The sequence below is a fragment of the Epargyreus clarus genome, unplaced genomic scaffold (genome assembly GCF_041222505.1).
Source record: "Epargyreus clarus isolate Ecla_fem2 unplaced genomic scaffold, WU_Ecla_fem_2.2 ptg000002l, whole genome shotgun sequence".
Taxonomy (NCBI): domain Eukaryota; kingdom Metazoa; phylum Arthropoda; class Insecta; order Lepidoptera; family Hesperiidae; genus Epargyreus; species Epargyreus clarus.
The window spans coordinates 7183275-7206058 of record NW_027332210.1 but is presented as its reverse complement, the minus strand read 5'-3'; the positions used below and the strand labels follow the sequence as shown (position 1 = coordinate 7206058).

General features: G+C 35.0%; 1 protein-coding gene across 1 annotated transcript; it reads right to left on the bottom strand.

The window, feature by feature from the left end:
• Positions 1 to 6817: 6817 nt before the first annotated feature.
• On the bottom strand, positions 6818 to 11349 carry LOC140746861 (golgin subfamily A member 7). The gene is made up of 3 exons (XM_073078964.1): positions 11013 to 11349; positions 9473 to 9625; positions 6818 to 8940 (listed from the first exon to the last, which is right to left on the bottom strand). Exons 1-3 carry the CDS (start codon positions 11163 to 11165, stop codon positions 8758 to 8760), a joined length of 489 nt encoding a protein of 162 aa, XP_072935065.1. The 5' UTR covers positions 11166 to 11349; the 3' UTR covers positions 6818 to 8757.
• Positions 11350 to 22784: the final 11435 nt, after the last annotated feature.

Genomic DNA, 22784 nt, shown 5'->3' with positions numbered 1-22784 from the left:
GAGCAACGCATCGGCCGAGCTCAAGTAGGACTCTGATGTTATCTAGGTTTATTACAAACGTCCTTTAGTGGCAGTTGTTATTGCTATTACGTGGATTCAATGCTCGTTTACTGCTTCTTTTACGCCCCTTATTAATTAATAACCAATCCATCAATTTTTACCAACCAAAAGTTAAGACAATTTTAAGTAGGCGCCATTTGTCAATTTTCGTACTTTGAGGCGAAACATTCGATAAATTTATTTATTTATTCGATTAACAATTACAGGAGTTACTAAATATAGTCAATTCGATCTTTGATACGCAAAATTGGTAAAGATTAGATAATTATTCATCATCATCAACTCATTACTGTCCCACTGCTAGGCACGGGTCTCCTCTTAGGATGAGAAGGATTAGGCCATAGCCCACCGCACTGGCCAAGTGCGAATTGGTAGACTTCACATACCTTTGAAAACATTTTTTAAGATGTTTTCCTTCACCGTTAAGCAAGTGATAATTAATTTGTAATACGCACATATTTTGAAAAAACCGAGCATGCCAGGGATTTGAACCTCGGACCCCTCGATCAAGAGGCTAAGAATAATTATTACTAGCGTTAATTCAAAACCAATCAGCTGTTAGTAATACCGGATCAATACAATATGATAAACGACTCGCGCCATTGGAACCCGGGTCACGGACCACGCATCCGTTTACCGCGGACATCTTTCACTCAGAGTGTGATCTGAATTAAAATGCATATGAAATGTGCCCTCTATTACGTAAGGAATGCGAACGCAATGATCTTGCTCGGTGTCACTTTCCTTTATATAATGGTCGAGCTTTGTGACGTTGAGCTTTGCTAGGAAAACGGTTGTAACTTTGTCTACCTGAAACCTATGTTACTGAAGTGAATACTTCTATAGGCGCGTTTTTGATTGGTGACATCTTATAAATCGCGTCATCATCATCATCATCATCATCATCATCATCATCAACCCATTACTGTCCCACTGCTGGGCACGGGTCTCCTCTCAGAATGAGAAGGATTAGGCCATAGTCCACCGCGCTGGCCAAGTGCGTATTGGTAGACTTCACATACCTTTAAGATTTTTTTCTTTTTTTTATAAATCTCTAAGGTATGCAGGTTTCCTCACGATGTTTTCCTTCACCGTTTAAGCAAGTAATAATTATTTTTTAATACGCACATAAATTTGAAAATCAGAGGTGCGTGCCTGGGATTTGAACCTCGGACCCCTCGATCGAGAGGCCGCGTTTCTTAACCACTAGGCTATCACTGCTCTTTTTTAAATTAAATCGCGTCAGCAACACACTAATGTTAAGTTATAAGTTTTAGTTGTAAACATTCAAATTTTATTGTTGTACTCCGATTTATTTTATTTACATTAAGGGCGCAGATTTTAACGATGGTAGTTTGAAGAGTGTGGTAAAGGATACACTTATACGTGCATTCAAGCTTCATCCTGAGGGGGTAGTAGGGACAATTACTGACCAGACCTTATACCTGTACCTACATAACTTCAAGAAAACTAGAATACATTACATACATCTTACCCATCAGGTGAATTTCATACTCGTTTTCCACTTCTATGTTATAAAATTAATAAGTTTTAACCTCAAAATAAGCATAATTTCATTAATTAACTTCTACGCCTCTACAATCTTTGGTGTGTAAGCAACTTCAGGCAGGAATAAAATCCTCCTCAGTAGCTCGTAACTACACGCTTATCTTTTGCATAAGATTTCCTAAAGTTAAAGTTGTTCTATTTCCTAAAACACACGCGCACAGCAGGAAAACCTAATTACAGGTAGCCAGCTGCTAATCGAAAACTTAAAAAGTGTTTTACCTATATTCCAGCCCTTTTTTAAAGCATACAAAGAAAGCAACATACACACCATACAGTTATGATAGAAACTTATGAATGGAAACTGAATTATCTACTGATTAGTTCGATAGAAACAGCCGCTGCTATTCAGGCCGATTTCGCTTCATTCGTACCTTGAATATTAAAAACGAACGATAGTTTGACGCGGCGTAAATCAATTAAGACTCCATGTTTAGGGCTATGGCTCATGCCGTAGAAATAAATGTCTAGGGTATAAATGAGTACCTACTAAGTATATATCATTATTTTTGTTTCAAACGAGGCAACTATAGGCTAGTTTTTGTTTCTTTTTCGTAAAAACCTTGTATATATTTTTGGGTCTTGACTAAATTGTGTGCAAGTCCTATACTATAAGTAAAGAGAGTTTCAGTTAGAAACTAATAATTTAGAATTTAATCCAGTATTTCAAAATATTTTTAACATACCGGCATTAATTAAAAAAAATTTAGAAAACAACAATATGTACTCTAATTTATTATTTTCTCTATTCGCTCATGAAAATATTTCAATACGTTAGTCAAGTACTAACGTATTGAAACATAATGATGATATGATATGAATGATATATGTTCATATCATTGATGGTATGATATGATGCATACCTAGATAATTATCCAAGACCTTACAAAATCTCTAAAGGCGTGTAGTCTACCAAACCCCACATGGCTATAACTCATTAGTTGATCAAGGCCTAACCAAAAGGTAGACTAACCCCTAGTACAGGGGTTCCCAAAGTGTGCGCCGCGGCGCCCTGGTGCGCCGTAGAAAGTAAAGAGGGGCGCCGTGAGTCGATCCTCTAATCATTGGACACCACAAATATTGGCGTTTTGGTCATCGATTCAAAATGAATATCCAAATTTAACATCCAAAGCATTAAAAATTTTCATTCCGTTTGCAACATCATATCTATGTGAAGCTGGGTTTTCAGGTGTAGCTGTGATAAAGAACAAATATCGGATCAATGTGGAACAAGAAATTAGAATAGCAGTGTCAAGTGATATTCCCCGCTTTGAAAAACTGCGCGGAGATCACTTAGCTCACCCTTCACATTGATTTGACTGAATAAATATCGTATTTAATTTTTGTTTTTTCTCAAGTCTTTCTTCTTGTTTTCCGTTTAAATTATTTTATAATAACGTATTGTACAATTTCATATTGTGGTGTTTTAAATTCGTTTCGATCAACCTAAGGTAACTACTATTATTGTAGTTACCTATTTCTTTCGACTGTCTTCTTCAAATAGTTAGCTAGGACAGGGCACAGGGCGCCGTGAAAGAATATTAAACTTGTAACTGCGCCGCGGGTTACAAAAGATTGGGAACCCCTGCCCTAGTAGACTGTATCAGAATTGATTGGAAATGTATGGGAAATACGTAAATAAATACAAAAACAGTCATTTTTTGTAAAAACGTAAAAACTCATACTGAAGGTACAGTAGACAGACAGTAACGGGCTCTAGATGATAATAAATTAAAAACCTAATTTTTTCAATAGTTTAATACGAGTCATAATAAATTCCACATAATATATCTATATCGCCTTAACCTAACCATTAGTTACAACGGAATTTATAATATACGCCATTATATCTAATATCAATTTTCAAATTATCTGTGCATTTTATACAAAATTACAATAATTATACATTACGTAAATTCTTATACACGAAGTTACATTATAATTAATAACAAGTTATACATTTTCTTTAAAACATTTACATTATATAATTCAATTATTACATTTTGTTACAAGTGAAAAATTACAAATGGGATTATTCGTATTACTATAGGCATTGTATACGTAAGCATTTACATGTAAGTGGCAAATTACAAAAAATAATTATTTTAGGACAACCCCATTAATAAAAAAACATGGCTGACTTTTTGCATAAAATGGAAAACGTTAAAACCACGCGCAATTAAAGGATTGTGAAAGTTCAACCTATGGAGCAAAAATAAATAAATGACACAAATCCAGTAGATGTAGTATTTAAAATGGAACTGGAGTTTATTATAACAGTGGAACTATAACAATTGCTGAAGAAATATAGTTTTACATGAATCCAAAAGCATATGTCTCAAACGACAGCAATTATCGCGAATATCATAAGCAGATCGATTCTTTTATACAACATTAAATACCACGATAAGATGCCAAATAACTCGCTGAACAACGACGAGTGTGTGTACCTCGCGGACGACTATAAACGCATAATCTTTCGATTTACGCTAAGACCGATACTCCGTGGGGAAAATATTTACCCAAATATTTTTTTCCATACTTGTATTCAGGCCTATTTGCCTGTGCTCGGCAAATATCTAGACGTTGCTTAAGAAACCTGCAATAGTATCAATGATCATTGCTTTTTTGATAAGACATAAGTTGTAATGACGTAGGAGTTTCAAAGTAGTCTTCAGGAATAGTATTATACCTAAATCCACTTCGACTATGATTGTCAAATTATAAGGAATTAATTTAGAATGTTCAAGGACTGCTATGATCGTCTACCATTATTTTACACTAGTTTGCTTCTCATTCCCTTAAATATAATTTAAGAAATGCAAGCATCTATTTAAATATAAACCAAAGTAATTATACAACCAAAAACACTACCTAACATTCAACTAATGTTAAAAAGAAAATTATATTATACTAATTATACATTAAATAAATGCAAACCAATATTCAAATATCGCCCATTATACAGCTCGTAATTAAAAAAATAATTTGTTCTAATATTAATGGAAAGAACTGGATATTTAACGTAATTAAAAATGGGAAGAATTATTCCGAATATTCATTATTTTATTATTACTAAAACAGCATTATCGATTATTTGACCAAACATTGCCAATATTTAAACAATTTTTAATGCCCATTTTAAGGTTGTAATTATCATGCTATCATTTTATATCAGCTCTTCACACGTAGCAAGCGTAGGATAGAAGTATTTGTATGTGAAATTAAAACTAAAACAATGATAAAGAAAATAATAATAAAAATACCAACTAATCGGGTGGAAAGACTGTCAGCATTCGCCCATAACCGCCAGTTCAGTGTCATGACAGTAATTGTGTATATGTCATTTTAAAATGACAATGTCATTTTAAAATGATAATTTTATATTTCCAATTCTAATTAAAACGTTAAATCTTTCGAAAGGCCTGGGACAAAAACAGCCACATTTACCTAGATCTCCCAAAAACACAATTTTTAATAAATATTTTGTCCCCATGACGAAATTTACAAGAAATGTAATATTACTTACATTACAGAACACTATAATCATTACTTGTCGATTATTATATAAACAACTAGAATAATAACATTACAATAACATAGTTACTACAATCACAATATTGAATAATTTACTTAGAACAAACACGTTTTATACATTTTTGTAACATTCTCTCGTTTTCTATAACAATTAGTGTACATAATTACAATACACAGTAATGTTAATGTAAATGTGATGTATGTATGAAGTATTATGCATATTCACATAATTATTACAGCAAATTAAGTATTATATAGTTCATTACAAGTATTTACCGTCATACCATACATTTATGCATTTTATATCGAACATGTAAACATTTGTTTTAAAAAACATGTTTAAAAATACGCAACTGTATGTGTACAGCGCCATCTGTTATCGCAATAAAGCAAATAAAAGTTATTTAAAGATTTCAATTTCTATAATACAATGCAGAAATACTATGATTCATGTGCATTCAGGTAGACATAATCTGTATAAATGGATTTATTGCTAGAATTAGACAAGTGATATTTCAACATAATGTGCGAATTCGTCGATTCAAACGTTGACAAAATCAAATTGACTACTAACAATTTCTGATATTAGATTAGTCAAATATTATGCTAGATTTTTTTTATAATATAGAAGAACTAAATAAGAATGCAGTCCACCTGATAGTAAGTGGATACTGTCGCCCGTAGGCATCTGTGATCTACCTCAGATAATATTAATTCCTATCTGGGTTGGCCACATGCGTTCCGCTCGGGATTAAGTTGGAACGCCTCATATGAATGGACCTTATGATACTCCAAGCAAAATATATATCTCATTACTATGTATTGTACCCATACATATACATACAACTCGGAAATCTGCATTTCCTAATTCAAAAAAAGATGTAAAAAAATCTATCCTAATAGTTTTATATTTTCAAAATATATCAACACTGGAAGTATTAATAAACGGAAGACAATTTTGTTAAAAAAAACAGGCATATATACATACAAACATACAGGCCTTTTTATTTGTATCAATAAACAAAATAAAAACAATTTAACCGTTTCAATCGTAATTCAAAATGGCGGATTTTATGTTCATTTCCCTTTCATTGTCTATTGATACCATTTTTTTTATTAAAGCATGATATCATGTCTGTCTATTTTAAATATATGAGTATAAATGTAAAGAAAAAAATAATGTTACTTTGAAATGGATTCAATTATTTACTATTTTGTAAAATACTCGACACAATTGTAATTGTTTGACAAAAATCCTTTCCCGTCAATTAATACTTCAACGTCTATAATTACAATCTTAATTACATCATATTCATAGATAATAGGTTTACAATCTAATTCGTTTCGAAGCTAAACACATATTTAACACATCATATATATTTATTATGTCCCACAAGCAATGGAAGATTTTGGCATAGGGAGTCAATCATGCTAAAAAATCAGTCATTGGTACTTGACATGGTCATACGCCTTGGTATGTGTGAAAGAGATACAAATAGAATGAAAGTGATGAAGATACTAAAACAATGAAATGGGCATTGCATTCGAATTTTATGCGACCGAATTTTATTCTTGACTGACATTATTTTTATATAATTGATAAAAAAAATTAATACAAAATAATTTTTGTATGAATTAAAAAAATAATAAATTAATGTATTTTGTTGTCTATGTTACCCTGATTATACACAAGATGTAAAGATTTGGACACATTATGTATATTTAAATGAAAAGTATAATAATATTCGTCTTGCATTCACATATAAAAATGAAATTGTTAATTAAATCGTAAACTAAATTTAAATACTTAATATAAGTTGCTTTGGAAAATAAATTTAAAAATTTTAAATAACCGAACATACCAGCTGATAAAATACAAATGTTTTTTGAGACAACAATTAAAATTTCTGTTCAATAATATTATTATTAGGAATAGATACCACTTATTTTATTGTGACAAAATATTTCTTTTTTTTTATATTTTCATTAAGCGTCGGCCCACAAGAAAATTATCATAAATTATTTTAAGTTTTTTATGTACAAATTTTTCTTTTTTTTCAATAAAATATAAATGTCAGTACATATAAAGGCTTTTATATTAGCGTGAAAGTTTTTCAAGTATAGTTCAACTGTTTCACACTATGACAAGAAAAATAAAAAAGTACCGAAAAAAAAAGATTGACAGACAGATAAATTAAAAACAGATTTTTTGATATTTCGGTGGACAAATAAGCACAAGGGCTTATTATACGTAGATTGATTTTGAAATCACAGACAAACATCTGTTTATTTCGATATATGTATAGATATACACTATCTATCTTAAACATGTCACCGTTTACACAATCCACTTATATAAAATAGATAATGACATTAGACATTTAGATAAAATTAGACAACTTCAGATAAGTTATGTATGTGGAACCAATATCTTATTTGCAACCGTTGAGCAAAATATAAAAAAAAATATGATAGAGGTGTAGTCCGCGTAAAACATCTAGTCCGCTCTGAATATAGATATAAATCGCGTCGCCAAAGCAAATTGTATGACTACACCTGCTCACAACTTCAGAGCGGACTAGCAGTTTGGCGCGGACTTTAATAACACTAATAACACGCTCAAGCATTTCGTGCATCCAGGAATTGCGTGTCTAGATTATTAGTAAATTAAAAATTTCATTAAAATATAATGCAAATTATAATTATTAAAAGACTTGCCACATTAAAACCAAATGTTACATAACCTATTAAATTTTTCATGACAGTTGACTGCCATGCCACTAAACATCAGGTGAACTACAGTAACCATCTAACATCAGTTCAACTGTAATTCTTTGCCTCTTCTATCAAATAAATTAGTACTGGGTGTAGTTTCATTTTGCCCAATTTTTTGATTTCCAGTTTAAATTCAGTACAAAAAATTCTCAGTCAAATTCGCTGTTTTACAAAACTTTTTATTGTATTACATGAATACAATAAAAAGCATTTTTAAATATAATTAGCATTCGCTTATTTAGTCGTAAACAGTGTACATAAACATAAGACATGTCATTTACTTGCAATCTTGCAGGCAACTGTAACTATATACAGAAAAAAAGTTGCACTATTTTGTCAAAGGTATTAATATGATTATTATTTGATCTCTTCGACTCATTGACGTTCATTATCTACTCCAAATATAAAGAAATTTTATCTGCAGTTGGTGGTAGATGCCATTGCCACTAAGGGCTAAATTTGAATGCATGCATTGCCTAGTAAGATTGCAGCAAGACGGATCTTACACTACAGTAAATATTCATTATTGCCATTTTTAATATAGCTATTGTCGTGATGAAGTCGATAAAACGGTAATTATTACAGGCCTAGATACAATGTGATTGCAGCAAGGAATTATTAAACTTACTGTGAAGTCGTGAAGACCATTGCAATGTATAGCACAACTTTCCTGTGGTTTTCAAATTTAATAACACATTATCAAACACTATGAAGCCTACTCAAAGTCTTTGCAAGGCCATGACCTGGTCCTAGCGTCTAGCGACACTAAAACCAGTACCTTGATTGTTACATAAAAAACTCCCTATTTTCCTGTGGTGGTCATGTATGCCTCAGTTGAGAATTGTTTGAGTTTCCGGTCGGACTTTGGCAGTTTGGTACATCTATGATAGTTATTTCAATAACTCGTAAACCTCGTAGGATCGGATCGGTTATGTGTATCCCATGAGGATTGTAGACTCTCTCGTTCTGTGTCGATATGAACTTTGATACTTTTCGTAGATGCTGTGAATATTAAATTTAAGATGATTAGTTCAATTCTCTGTAAAAATATGTGTTATTATTAATTGACAAATTAATATTAATGTCAATATTTTACCATTGATGTGGCATTTCATATGCAAGGAAATATCATTAAAGTAACTTAAAGTTTTATTATTATTATTTTTTTATAATATAGGAGTAGCAGACGAGCATGCAGTCCACCTGATTGTAAGTGACTACTGCCGCCCATGGACATCTGTAATCAACCCCAGATAGGTTTAGATTTTCCCACCTTCGGGAGCATGTGTATGCGCCGCTACCCCTGAGGACTAAACTGGAACGCCTCGGAAAAGTATGTATCCCTTACTACACCCTTCAAACCAAAACACAGCAGCACTTAACGCTGCTTTTAAGAGGTGGAAATAGATATGGCGGTGGTGCTGCCAGAGTCGAACCACAAAGGGTTCTATCATCTTTAAAAATACAAAAATTTCTACAAATTGTAAACCAATATAATTAACTATTTAACTATAATAAATATAACATGACATACCTTTTCATAATGTGTCTCTGTACATATATAAATGAAGTATGCGGTCAGACAGGCGAGGCATCCCTCGCAGTATGTACTGCAGTCTGCTGTTTCCGCCATATCGAAATGCTCGTTCAGTCTCTCTATTGTATACTCGAATGTCTGTCTTTCTATCTGTAACACATAACAGTATATATATGAGTTTATTTTAGTTTTACCAGGTTTTATCTAATATATAAAATTCTTGTGTCACAATGTTAGTTACCGTACTCCTCTGAAACAGCTTTACCGATTTCCACCAAATTTTATATGCATATTTAGTAGGTCTGGGAATCGGCTACTATTTTTCATACCCCTAAGTGATAAGGTTTGTTCACCCTTTATTTATATGGCAACACAACGTTTGCTGGATAGCAAGCTTTTTTGTATATTTTTGTTCAAATCACTGTGTTGTACGATTTAGGACATGTATGTCAGGTTTGGGTTATACTACTGTACAATACAATATACAATATTACTACTACTACTACTACTACAATACTACTACAATATACTGGGTGGATTTTTCAAATGGCCCTTCTGAGTCAAATCTGAATCTATGCATGAGGTAAAAATGAGTTAGAAAACGAGTTACTGATTTTTATTAAAACTAAAACTGCATCATCACTTTTTCTAAATATCTTTTGCCTTAGCCGGGAATCGAACAAGTTCATTTTGAAAATCACACCCTATGTTATTCCATTATCAAATAATGTCACGCAGTCGGAACAAATTCTGGTACGTAATGATAAAATCACTCATATACAATGAGTGACTTTTTTTTATTTTTATATAAGCTTCTATTTTTTTTGTAGCATTTGTTCAAATTATTGTGCTGTATCGTTTATGAAATATTTGTCAGGTTTGCCTTACACCTGTTGATATATACATATTCTTGTGGAGAATGACTTAGAATTCGGTATAATACCCTTAATTTAATTTTAATCCAACACTGACACTACTATCTACTGGAATTTACAAAAAATTAATGAGAGACAGTATTGCACTGAGATAAATAGGCACTTTTCAATTGGTTAAGATAATTTTTCATATATTCACTTTAACAATTTTCTACATTTATGTCACATTATTTTTGTAGTAAAAAAAAACTTTTGTAGTAAAAATAAATAAAGGTATATTGGTATTGAATGAAAGTAGTGGCACTCAAGTATCACAACTATAAATATTAGGAAAATCAAGTTCCTTAAACTGACAAAGTACTGTTCTTATCACTTATTTGTACACTTTTTTAAAATGACACAAAAATATAATCAAAGATATTTTAAACCAAAATAATTATAATACGACCAATTGAATGAATGAATGAATTGAACCAAAGCAAGGCGTGTCCCATTATTATTGTGCAAGACTCTTTTGAGTGACATTTACGTATTTCATCATTGCATTGTCTTAACTTCAATGGCAAGTTTAAACCAACTTCAAGTGATTCTAAGCGAAGACAGCATAAATCAGGGCCAAGGACAATTTTAAGGCGTGGGTTTTCTTAACATGTTTAACTCACCCTGCCCTCCAACTCCTGTGGGAAACGGGTTTGGAACTTCACCGCCGTGCCTTCAGAATAGTCTCGCTGAATAAATATCTTTATCCCTTGCTGAGTCGGAGTCTGCTGGCTCCCTGGCGTATTCGGACCAGACGGGATACGGTTACTCGTCATTCTTGTAACTATAATCACAATTCCACACTAACCAACTGATAACAATCAACGCCGTAATACCATAATGATGAGACACTGAGATAACGGTAAGCAGAAGTAATTAAAGAGTTTTCTCGTGATTTCTTTATATCGAAAGTGACGGTGACACCTATGAGCGTGCGAGATGACTTGACAGTTGTCTATGGTCCGTGGCCGACATTTTATATTGGGCACCATAGACAATTTCTACGTTTTAAGATGTTGAGACACAAGCATTACTGATCTATACAACCATTATCTAGACATTGTTCTATCCCGTGATTTTATTAAATTATCACGCAGAACAGTTATATTGATTTTATGTACATATTTAAACTTAACTATTATTTAATTGTATAAAGTATAAACAGTAAACATTTCGTCCCATGAAACATTAGCCATGATAATCATGATACTCGTATATGGCATAGTTCACGCATATCTCCCCGTTAATGTTAGTAGTAGTGTTAGTAGTAGTTAGTAGAAGACAAATCATAAGCGATTAAATTTCGGATACGGGCAACGCCGTGCGTTCAAAGTATTTAAATTTCTACGAAGTCTCAATAGCATATCATGATAGTTACAGCAAAACCCCTTTTTAAGTGAGTTCCATTTGTATACCCTACTATAAGTTCAGCAATGGAGTTTAGGAGCTGATGAATGAACACGGTACATAAGCACTAAAAATGGTAAATTTAATTTCACGCTAATGTTCACAATATGTAATATAGATAAGTCTTTTTCGTCAATTGAGGAGTTATAATTTATCGCATTATAAGAACGGAATGTTTTAATATATTGATTACCTTTTTTTTTGTTTACGTGGGGGAAACCTTCAAAAGGTACCCTATGCTGTGGGAGCGGCACGGGGTTATGTGGGATTCTTACCGCACTAAAACCGGTGGCCGTCCTCGGCGCTGCGTAGAGGAATCCGGGATCTCCAAAGGAACGCAACCGGAGTCCTCTTAGCACGTTGCCCCATCGTTCTCTGCCCAGGTGAGCTTGACTTTCGCCACGCCGTCTGGTGGGCACGACGGTATGCGACCACACATACCGCCTTCCTTCCCGGGGTCACTAGCCGGGCGGTTCGAGCTCCCACTCTTGCCGCCCGCAAACCCGGAAGCCCCTTTTAATCGCCTCTTGCGTCAGGCAGGAGATACCGTAGCCCTATTCTGGTCCCGGAACTACAGGGACATATACATATGCTACATTGATTACCTACATTTACATTCATAACTATAGGCAGCAGTGACCTTTTTAGTCTTTAATTACGTTAGTAGTGTTACATAAAATTATATCAGACTTAACCCACACAGGGATTAGGCGGACCTTTGAAATATTAATTAGTGAAACATGAAATTTTAGATATTATTTAAATAACGGCGAAAAGTTTTAACTAACAAACTTTATAACGAAGGTCTCGTTTGCTTTTGATAGATGAGTCTACATTTATGGCAGGTTGGATAGATGTGGATATTAAATCCAAATAACTTTAGTAACAATTAAATAGAGTTTAAATGTAGAACACAATATTGTTTATAATTTGTTTATTATGATCGGGTAAGAGCAGTGTTCAGTATCCTTAGTATGAGTTTTTACGTTTTTAGACTGTATCAGAACTGGTATTTGTCTAAGAGATTTAGAGAACATAAGAAAATGGTGATGGAACCAGCTTAGTTATACCACCGGCACACATATTTATAGTGTTAGGGAGTTCCTGCGTTTCGGAGGAACGGTACCTACATGTAGATACCGGCTGAATTACATATTTTACCATCTTTTACCCACAACACTTACCATCAGTTGACATGCAATCTTATAAAAAGAAAAGATCCAACTTATTATTTCATAGTATAAGAGAGTGTATTCCGATTTGAAGGGCATTATAATAAATTAAATTAATTCCAAAATTTTAATTTTATGATGCTATCGGACAGACGCAAAATGCATGACCTGACATTTTTATTTAAGCAATTAAATAGCATCCTCGACAATTCTAACCTACTACATCACTTCTCACTTGCTGTTCCAAATAATTTACCACGGTACCCAAGACCTATACTTACCCATAGAATATACAAAACTAACTTAGGACGTAATTCTCTCATTCCTAGACTGTGTAAATTACTACAAGAGTTTTTAAGCAAGGACGACACATTAGACATCTTTCACGATAAACTTGCAGTGTTTAAAAATAAAATCTACAGGGTTTTGAACCCAAATTCTTATAAAATCTAAGCATGTATGTAAAGTAATATCATAATATTTATAATATATACAAACACTACCATTTTTTTTTTTATTTTATTTTTTATTTTTATCAAATCACAATTATATATATGTATATCATAAGTGCCTCGCCATCATAAACATCATATTTATTACATATGTTATTCATGCCATATACTCAATACTCATTGTTATAGTACATATTTCCATTTAATAATGCATAACATTTATATATATTTATTATCTATAAACATTAACTTCCTATTCTTTAGTAAGACTCATGTTAATGCACCTACCTTTAATTGCTACGCATGTTGTGTTCATACGTAACTAAAATTACAAAATGACTAACTTTAAGATTTAGATCCGTAAGAACTGCTGTATTTTGTAATTTTGTGTATGATCCTTAAATAAATAAATAAATAAATAAATAAAAATACGCTTATGTGAAGTGTTTCAGCTTTATCCTCAGGGGAATCGTTGCATCGGCAAAGACACATGCTCGTTTTCTTACTACTTTAATTCAAGAAAAAAACCTTCGCATACTATTCAGGACCTTATAATATAAATATTGATTGCTTGTGTAATGACTCTAAAAGCTTACCACAACAAAACACATTCAAAGAGCTACATAACGGCCATAAGGCGCAAAGAAACTGCCACCCCTCTGTGTGAAATGCTAATATTAAATGACACACACAATTCATGCTATACAAACAATTACCCATCACCCCACACGTGTCTCGAAATTGATCCTGTATCATAATTCTTCGGAAAGATCGTAAATGTACAATTTTATGGCTTCTAATTACTGAGGTTATTGCTTCGGGTAGGTGGCGCTGGTGTGCTTGTTTATTGTATGAGTAAATACTCAAGGGACGATTAAATAATTGTGTTTTACTTGAGAGGTTTTTGTTTGTTTTTTTTTTCTCATTTATTTAATAAAGAAGACTTACAAAAGAACAACATTTAAAATCTGCCAAACTGTAGGCCAGTTTGTCGGCAGTACACATTTAATTCTCGTGGTCCTCATTTACATTTAGGAACATACTTACATTTACTATCATATATCAAGTTTTACACATCATCATCAACAACCCATTACTGTCCCACTGCTGGGCACGGGTCTCCTCTCATAATGAGAAGGATTAGGCCATAGTCCACCGCGCTGGCCAAGTGCGTATTGGTAGACTTCACATACTTCTGAGATTTTTTTTTTTTATAAATCTTTCAGGTATGCAAGGTTTCCTCACGATGTTTTCCTTCACCGTTTAGCAAGTGATAATTAATTTCTAATACGCACATAACTTTTGAAAAATCAGAGGTGCGTGCCTGGGATTTGAACCTCGGACCTCTCGATCGAGAGGCCGAGTTTCTTAACCACTAGGCTATCACTGCTAAGCTAAGTTTTACACAGTTACAATTATCTTACTCCAACAGAGATCTTATAAAGTTATAAGAGATATTTTTATAAATATTTACTTTAAATTTACTTTCTAGTATAGTATGTAGAAATATGTTTTAGGCCGAGAACGCACTGCGGTTAAACGCAGACTGAATAAAAATAGCTGAAAACGCCAAAACGCATACGCATGTATTTTAGGCTTATTTTTTGTTTTTAGACAGTTACCAGTTACCGTGTCCAGTTAGCAGTCATAGATGGTGGTTGATTCAATTGAGGGTTCGAGGTTCGAATCTCAGGCACGCACTTCTCAGGACTCTCATATATGGCTCAGGCTGTGTGCATATTCCATTACATACGAACATTTGTTCATGTGTGAACATTTGTTGAAGGTGGTAGAACCCTTTGTGGTTCGACTCCGGCGGCACCACAAAGGGTTCAGTGTAGGCTGCTGTGTTCCGTTTTGAAGGGTGTGGTAAGGGAGATATACTTTTCCAAGGCGTTCCAGCTTAGTTCTCAGGGGTAGCGGCGCATCAGTGGCCGAACTCAGGTAGGAATATTTAATCCTATCCGGGGTTGATTACTGATGTTGAAGGGCGGCAGTAGCCACTTACCATCAGGTGGACTGAATACTCGTCTGCTACTCCTATATTATGAAAATATCTCACATTGTTAATAGTTCCTTACAGATGCAAAAGTAATGTATCATAAGTAAGCAATAAGAGTGTTACAAAATCAAAGGTTTTATGTCGTAGTGAGTAACTTAAATTAGCTTAAACTCAACATTCGAATTACGAGCGAATTAAATTTCTGTTTCCTCAATCAAAATAACAATCACATTAGATAAAGAATTACAAAATTAAGTAAGTAGAAAAACCATATCAAAAATTACAATTACAAGCAACTGTGTAATTTTTTGAGATAAAACAATAATAAGAATACTGAAATCTAGCAAAGTAAATTCATAAAGTTTCCTTTATAACGCTCTTGAAGTTTGAAATAAGTAGAAAATTAAAAGAACCATGCAATAAACGTTCAAGGAAAAAATATTTTGTTCAACAAGAACAATTTAAGACTAAGGTTCTTGTTTCATAATCAGCTGTAAGCAGTTTTTGCTTTCTTATATCGGTAGTATCAAGTCTTGCAGCTCAAAGTTTGAAGGGTATACATCGACCCCTCCTACGTATAATATCGTAACCCACAAAAGTACCTTTCCTTTTTATTGCATAAATTTTCTTATTTTAATGTGTTTTATAGACACAAGTTATGTTATAAAGCGTATAAAATAATGTATATATGTATATCAAATTTCATAGAGATAAAATCTGCAGAAATACAGATTTAATTCGCATTTTAGCATACTCGAAACTTTGAAACGCTCTCCTGTAAAATTGTCATTTTGCAGTTACGATATTATACATAGGAGGGGTCGAAATATTTATGGGTAGTTACTACTTATCATCAGGTAAGTTACACCTTCTCCTTTTTATTCATAAAAAATAAAGTTAACATTTACAGGATTACCTATAATATCTATTTCAAAAATCGGAAGTCTTTAAGTTATACTTACTATTCCGGCATGTGACCTGAAATTTCATAGTAATCGCTACTTTCCTTTTTTCGCGATATTTCCTAAAATAGCCAAAAATAAAATGTCAAACTGAAACAAAAAATAAAATCACTGGTAGTCAAATGGAAGTCTAATGGCTTCCGGACTAACTTTAGGTAGCAAAGATAGTAGAACATTTTTTTTTTTTTATAATTATACCTAAACGATGAGAGGCAGACAGGCTACCTGATGGAAAGTAGTCACCGTCGCCTATGGACATTTGCAATTAGGAGATTTCTTTAAAAATATATTTACCGTTTGTAGTTTTATCGCTGTGTATATGAGGAGAGAAATGAAAAATTTTGGGGCGGATAAAGGAGAAAAGCGTAATTATAAAAAGTTTGCGATGTTTATGAAAATTGAATGCCATTCCCTTTGTAGCCGACATTATGTGAATCTAGATTTTGTATTCAAATTTCCTAGAATGAGAGTTCCTAGAAATACAGAAAGACGTGATAGGTTTCTCAATTGTTACGGAGGAATCCTAAAATAGTGGTTTATGTTCCTTTTTTATCATATACATACAGCATAAGCATACAGCTCACCTGATGGTAAGTGTCTACCGCCGCCTACGGATTTCTGTTATTTACTATAGATCATATTGGATTCCTAACTGAGTTCGACAACAAAAGCATTGTTAATGCCGCGGACTAAATTATAATGCATCGGATAAGTATGTCTCTCACATCCTTTAGAGTAGAACACAGCAGAGTAATTATAATATAGGAGTAACAGAGAGCATGCAATCCATTTGATGGCAAGTGGCTACTGCCACACACACGTTTGAGGTAGGTCTACACTCAGATGCGCCGCTAACTCTGAGGACTAAGCTGGAATGCCTAGAAAAATTATGTCACGTTTGAAGGTGGTAGAACCCTTTGTGGCTCGACTCCGGCGGCACCACCGTCACACCTATTTCTACCTAATAACAGCAGTGTTAGGCGCTGCTGTGTTCCGGTTTGAAGGGTGTGGTAAGGGAGACAGACTTTTCCGAGGCTTTCTAGCTTAGTCCTCTGGGGTAGCGGTGCATCTGTGGCCGACCTCAGGTGGGAATATCTAATCCTATCTGGGGTTGATTACAGATGTCCAAGGGGGCGGTAGCCACTTACCATCAGGTGGACTGCGTGCTCGTTTGCTACTATATTATAAAAAAAATCTGGAAAAGACGAAAAGACAAAATAGCTATAAGTATTGTCGATTGCCGATGTTAAAAGTAACCTGTCTACTGTAGCCCTTTTTTGTAAACGAGGGGGAAACCTTCAATAGGTACCAGGTGGCGTGGGAGCGACGGGGTTATATGGGATTCTTACCGAACTAAAACCTCAGTGACCGCCCTCATCGCTGCGTTGAGGACTCCGGGATCTTCAAAGAAATGCAACCAGAGTCTATCAGGGAGTATGTAACTTGCCAAACCATCTAGTGTGTACAACGGTATGCAGCCACACATACCGCCGCCCTTCCCGGGATCGCTTACCAGACAGTTCGAGCTCGCACTCTTGCCACCCGCGACCCCAGAAGCCCCCTTTTAGTCGCCTACGACAAGCAGGGGATACCGTTGTCCTATTCTGAATTATGACATTGAATTTGACATGTTAATTAGTGTAATTGATTAATGTATCGTTCTAATTAACAATAAATAAATAAATCATTAAATCATTCTGGTCCCGAAACTACAAGGACAGTCTACTGTAGCCCTAAATCGTTGCTAACCCAGAACGCTTTGGCTAAAGAGTTCTTGGTCGTAAGCCAGCAATACTTTATTTATATGAAACTAACACAAGGGTCCGAAGGTACTGACGCAATTAATTCATCTCCCTTGTTAGTTCAGTCCCTTCAGCTTGAATAATTCAGCGGAACTAAATTTGTTATACCTACTGACCTTAGTTGAACGAATTGTAGACGTAAAAATATTCTTACTTCAATATGGAATTCGGTTTCGTCCGAAAAGAAAAATCTTGATTTTTTTTATATTAGGTATTAGGTATAAGTATTAGGTATAATTATATTAGGTATAAGTTTTTTTAGATTAATTATTTTATGAAAGAGAAATACTAAACCAGTAAACACTTCATAGAATAGAAAGTGGTCATGGCTGTAGATATCTCCCTTGTATGTTTTTTTTTTTATATAATATAGGATATCAGGTGCATGGTAAATGGTTACTGCCGTCCATGGACATCTGTAATCAACCCCAGATTAGATTATATTCCTACCTGAAATCGGCCATAGATTTGCTGGTACCCCTGGACTAAGCTCTGCCTCGGAAAAGTATGTGTCTCACTAAACCCTTCAAACCAGAACATAGTCTTACATTGCCATTATTAGGCAGAAATAGGTGTGGCGGTGGTGGCACCGGAGGATTTTACCACCTTCAAATTATAAACGGCGTCTGTTGCAGCTATGTCATATGGTTTGTTTATACTCGAAGCGAACAAAAGCCGCTACGTTGAATCAACACATGATGATTCGAGACAAAGCGAAACCACATTATATCGTTACAAACCAACATACGTCTTGATATTAGATGCGCAACTTGCCATTATTTATAAATGGTTACTGCAGTACCATTTGGGGTTTAAGTGCCCATTTGGCTTCTATTAAGCCATCGCTATTTGCATAACTATATCTTGGACCTTTATTTGATCTTGGGTTTGAAGATATATCACTTTTTTATATAACAGGAGTAGCAGACGAGCATGCAGTCCACCTTATAGTAAGTAGCTACTGCCGCCAATGGACATCTGTAATCAACCCCGGATAAGATTAGATATTCCTGCCTGAGGTCGACCACAGATGCCCCGCTATACCCCTGCTTCCAGCTTCGCCTCAGTTTTGTTTTTGTTGTTCGACTCTGGATGCACCATCGATATACCTATTTCTGCTGTTTGATTGAGGGCTGTGATCAGGGGGACACAATTCAAATTCAGAGACCTTCCAACTTAGTCCTAATGGGTAGCAAATGTAGCAACGCGGGCGTGGCAGACCTTAGGTAGGACTAACCTTATCTAGGTTTGATTACAGATGTCCATGGGCAGTAGCCACTTACCATTAGATAGACTGCATACTCGTTTCCCACTTTCAGAATAAAAAAAACCTCTGTATCATAATATCTGCCCGTGATGGCAGTTGGCACCTCACCATCGACCTTCTGGGCACGGTTCTCCTTTTAAAACAAATTTTCTTCCAAAATTCACTTTATAGTTGTTATCATAACAATCAACGAGTGTTAGATTTTCACATGATAGCGTAGGTAATCTGGAGTCTTTAGTGATACACACATACATACATGTTCTATATATCTTTTATATATAAATTTCTTATGTGCGTGTGTCACTGAACTCTTCCTAAACGACTGGACTGATTTTGATGAAATTTGTTGTGTGTCTTCAAGGGGACTTGAGAATGGTTTAGATTCACAATTTAGTCCGTGGGAAAAGGTTAAGGTTAAGGAAAAGGTTTTTTTTTAATTAATTTTTAATTCGTAAGTAGTTATAGAATCGGAAACTATCCATTTGATCAAGTGATGATCTTAAGCAAAGTTGTTGTCCAAGAGCCCACGAGGGTTTGGGAGTTGGTAAGACCAATTTTCTACAGATCGCACCACTGTCATTCCAATGCAGGTACAAATTTTCCGTTTTATGTATGTCATATTATTTCTTTAAAATGCGGGCGAAACCGCGGGCACCACTAGTATGCGTATATAACACATATATCCTATTTACGTCACTAACAATACCACAGAAGCACATCATGCGTGCCACCCTTTGTAATGGCTACATTTGTGAAGGTCAAACGCATTGCTATTTCTGGTATCTAAGTTAGAACGCCCTGTGTGCTGAAGCTTTCAACTGGAAAGACTCTATGAGCTAGCTCACAACATTAATTAGTAACAATTATATATAATGAAGAGGGTATATGACATATACATAGAGTAGATAATTAAATAGACATCTAATGTAAGATGGTTTTACAGAAGTCTATAAAAAAGTTAGTTCTTTATAAGTTAGAAGAAGCAACGAGCAGTCATTTGTAAAGCCCAATGCCATTAAAATAAACCATATTAAGGCTTGGTAAATGCCCACTTCCACACATGCACATCTGTATCCAACTCTTAAAGAACCAGAGTTCTACCTGAAGCTGATTATAGTTGCTTTGCCATTCCTGAGGAATAAAATAGTGGACTCATGTGTAACTCCTGGCATCCATACCCTTTTACAAAAACACAAGAACTCCTTCAGCTAAAAATAATCCTTTGCGGTTGCATCATATTAATTCTACCATCGTTTAATCAGCAACTAGCTGACTGCTGAATACGTTCAATTAACAGCCTAGCCTTTTTACTAAACGGCGCTTTTCAACTAACTTCCTGAATGGTATTCAGCCGTTTAATAAAACAGTAAACCTCATTTATATTGTATTGTTTATAGTAGTAGGGCAATGTGCTAATATTACTTCGTAGTTACTTTATGAACAAGATATAACAACTACTCTGCTACTGAATCTAAGTTTTCTCTGCAAATGTAGTTTCTTGAACAAACTTCCCGAAACTCTAGGGACTTTATTGTATTGGCGTTGGCAGTATTGAGATATTTCTTTCTTTGTAAAATAGAAGTAGCAGACGAGCATGCAGTCTAATTGAGTAAGTGACCACTACCACCCATGGAAATCTATAACTGTAATGAACTGGAGATACCTTTAGATTTCTATCTAAGTTCGGGTCCAGATGCGTTGCCAACCCGAAGAAATAAGTTGGATTGCCCCATATAACTACATCTTCCTTACACCCTTTAAACTTGAACATAACAGCGTTTAATACAACTTTTATTATTCAGAATAGTGGCATAGATGCCTCCGCTGACCAACCATAAGGAGGTCTACAACCTCATGGTAGGTAGGTTTATCATAAAACAATAATTTGGTAGTATTCTCTGTCCGCCATAGGACGTGGGGCTGTCCTGTGCCCAAGAGGAAATAACTCCGTCTTTATCCCGTAAATAGACGAGCCTTAAGGAAGGACGAAATCCGTCAGGGCTGAAGAATGCCTATTATTGCCTATGCATAACCGTGGTCCCCATAAAGAGCGTCAAGAAGAATACCATGAAGTTTTAGCAACTAATTGTCCGACATATGCAGAAAGAGGACCGCATTCAGGGTTTCCCCACTCAAAAGATGCCATATTCTATTTGAGATGCATTTTAATGAATGAGCAGGCTCTTGTATATTGAGGGGCGTGTTACTTGAATGATGTCTTTATTATACAGTCTTAATACTAAGCTTAACCTAACTTATATAACTATGAGTCCTACACACACTACACCTCCACGGGTTATTGAAAAAAAAAATTAAATGACGATTTTTTTTTACACTACAACAAGCTTCACCAAGTTAGATTTTATGGGTTCGAACCCTCTCAGACAGTACTTTAAATATAACTGAACCCTATTTCTGTATCTTCTAAAGACATCAATATCAAAGTAAGGAGTCGAAAGCCAATCACAAAGTTATTCGGTCTCGACAAAGTTAAACGTGGCCGTCGATGGGTTTGAACCAATGTTGATTATACAGGAAATTAACTAGAAACTTTACGCAAATATTTTGGGACATAACTTGACGATTAACGTAACCATGGATTTTGATTTCCAAAGGACTCTGTTGTCTCTTAATAAGATTAATGAAGTTGAATGATGACGACCCGCGTGGCGGAGCGGTCACCATACCGGTCTGATGCGCAACTGGTCCCGGGTTCGATCCCCGCCAGACAGATATATAAATGACGAGCTTTTGCCCGCGGCTTCGCTCGCGTTACGAAGTAATATTTTCATCTCCTATTTTATCCCCTTGGGGGTAGAATTGATCAAAATCCTTTCTTAGCGGATGCCTACGTCATAACATCTACCTGCATTCCAAATTTCAGCTCGATCCGTCCAGTGGTTTGGGCTGTGCGTTGATAGATCACTATGTCAGTCAGTCACATTTGAGTTAGATGAATTTAGATTTATGTTTCTGGGTGTTTGTGTATTTCTCTATGTGTGTGTTCATGGCACCCACGACACAGGGAATCCTATTGTGGGGCTGTGAGTGTAGAAAGCGTTCTACCAGGGAGGTGCCACCGAAGCAGCTCTTCGGTGGAAGGGTATAGAAACCGGCTAACTTATGTATGAGGACCATCCTTTTTTTTTTTTGTTGACGAGGGGGAAACCTTCAAAAGGTACCCGACGCCGTGGGAGCAACGACAACGACGGGTTATGAGGGTCTTTTACCGCACTAAAACCCCCCCGGTGACCATCCTCAGCGCTGCGTAGAGGACTCCGGGATCTCCAATGGAACGCAACCGGAGTCCTCTTGACCCATGGCCCCGTCT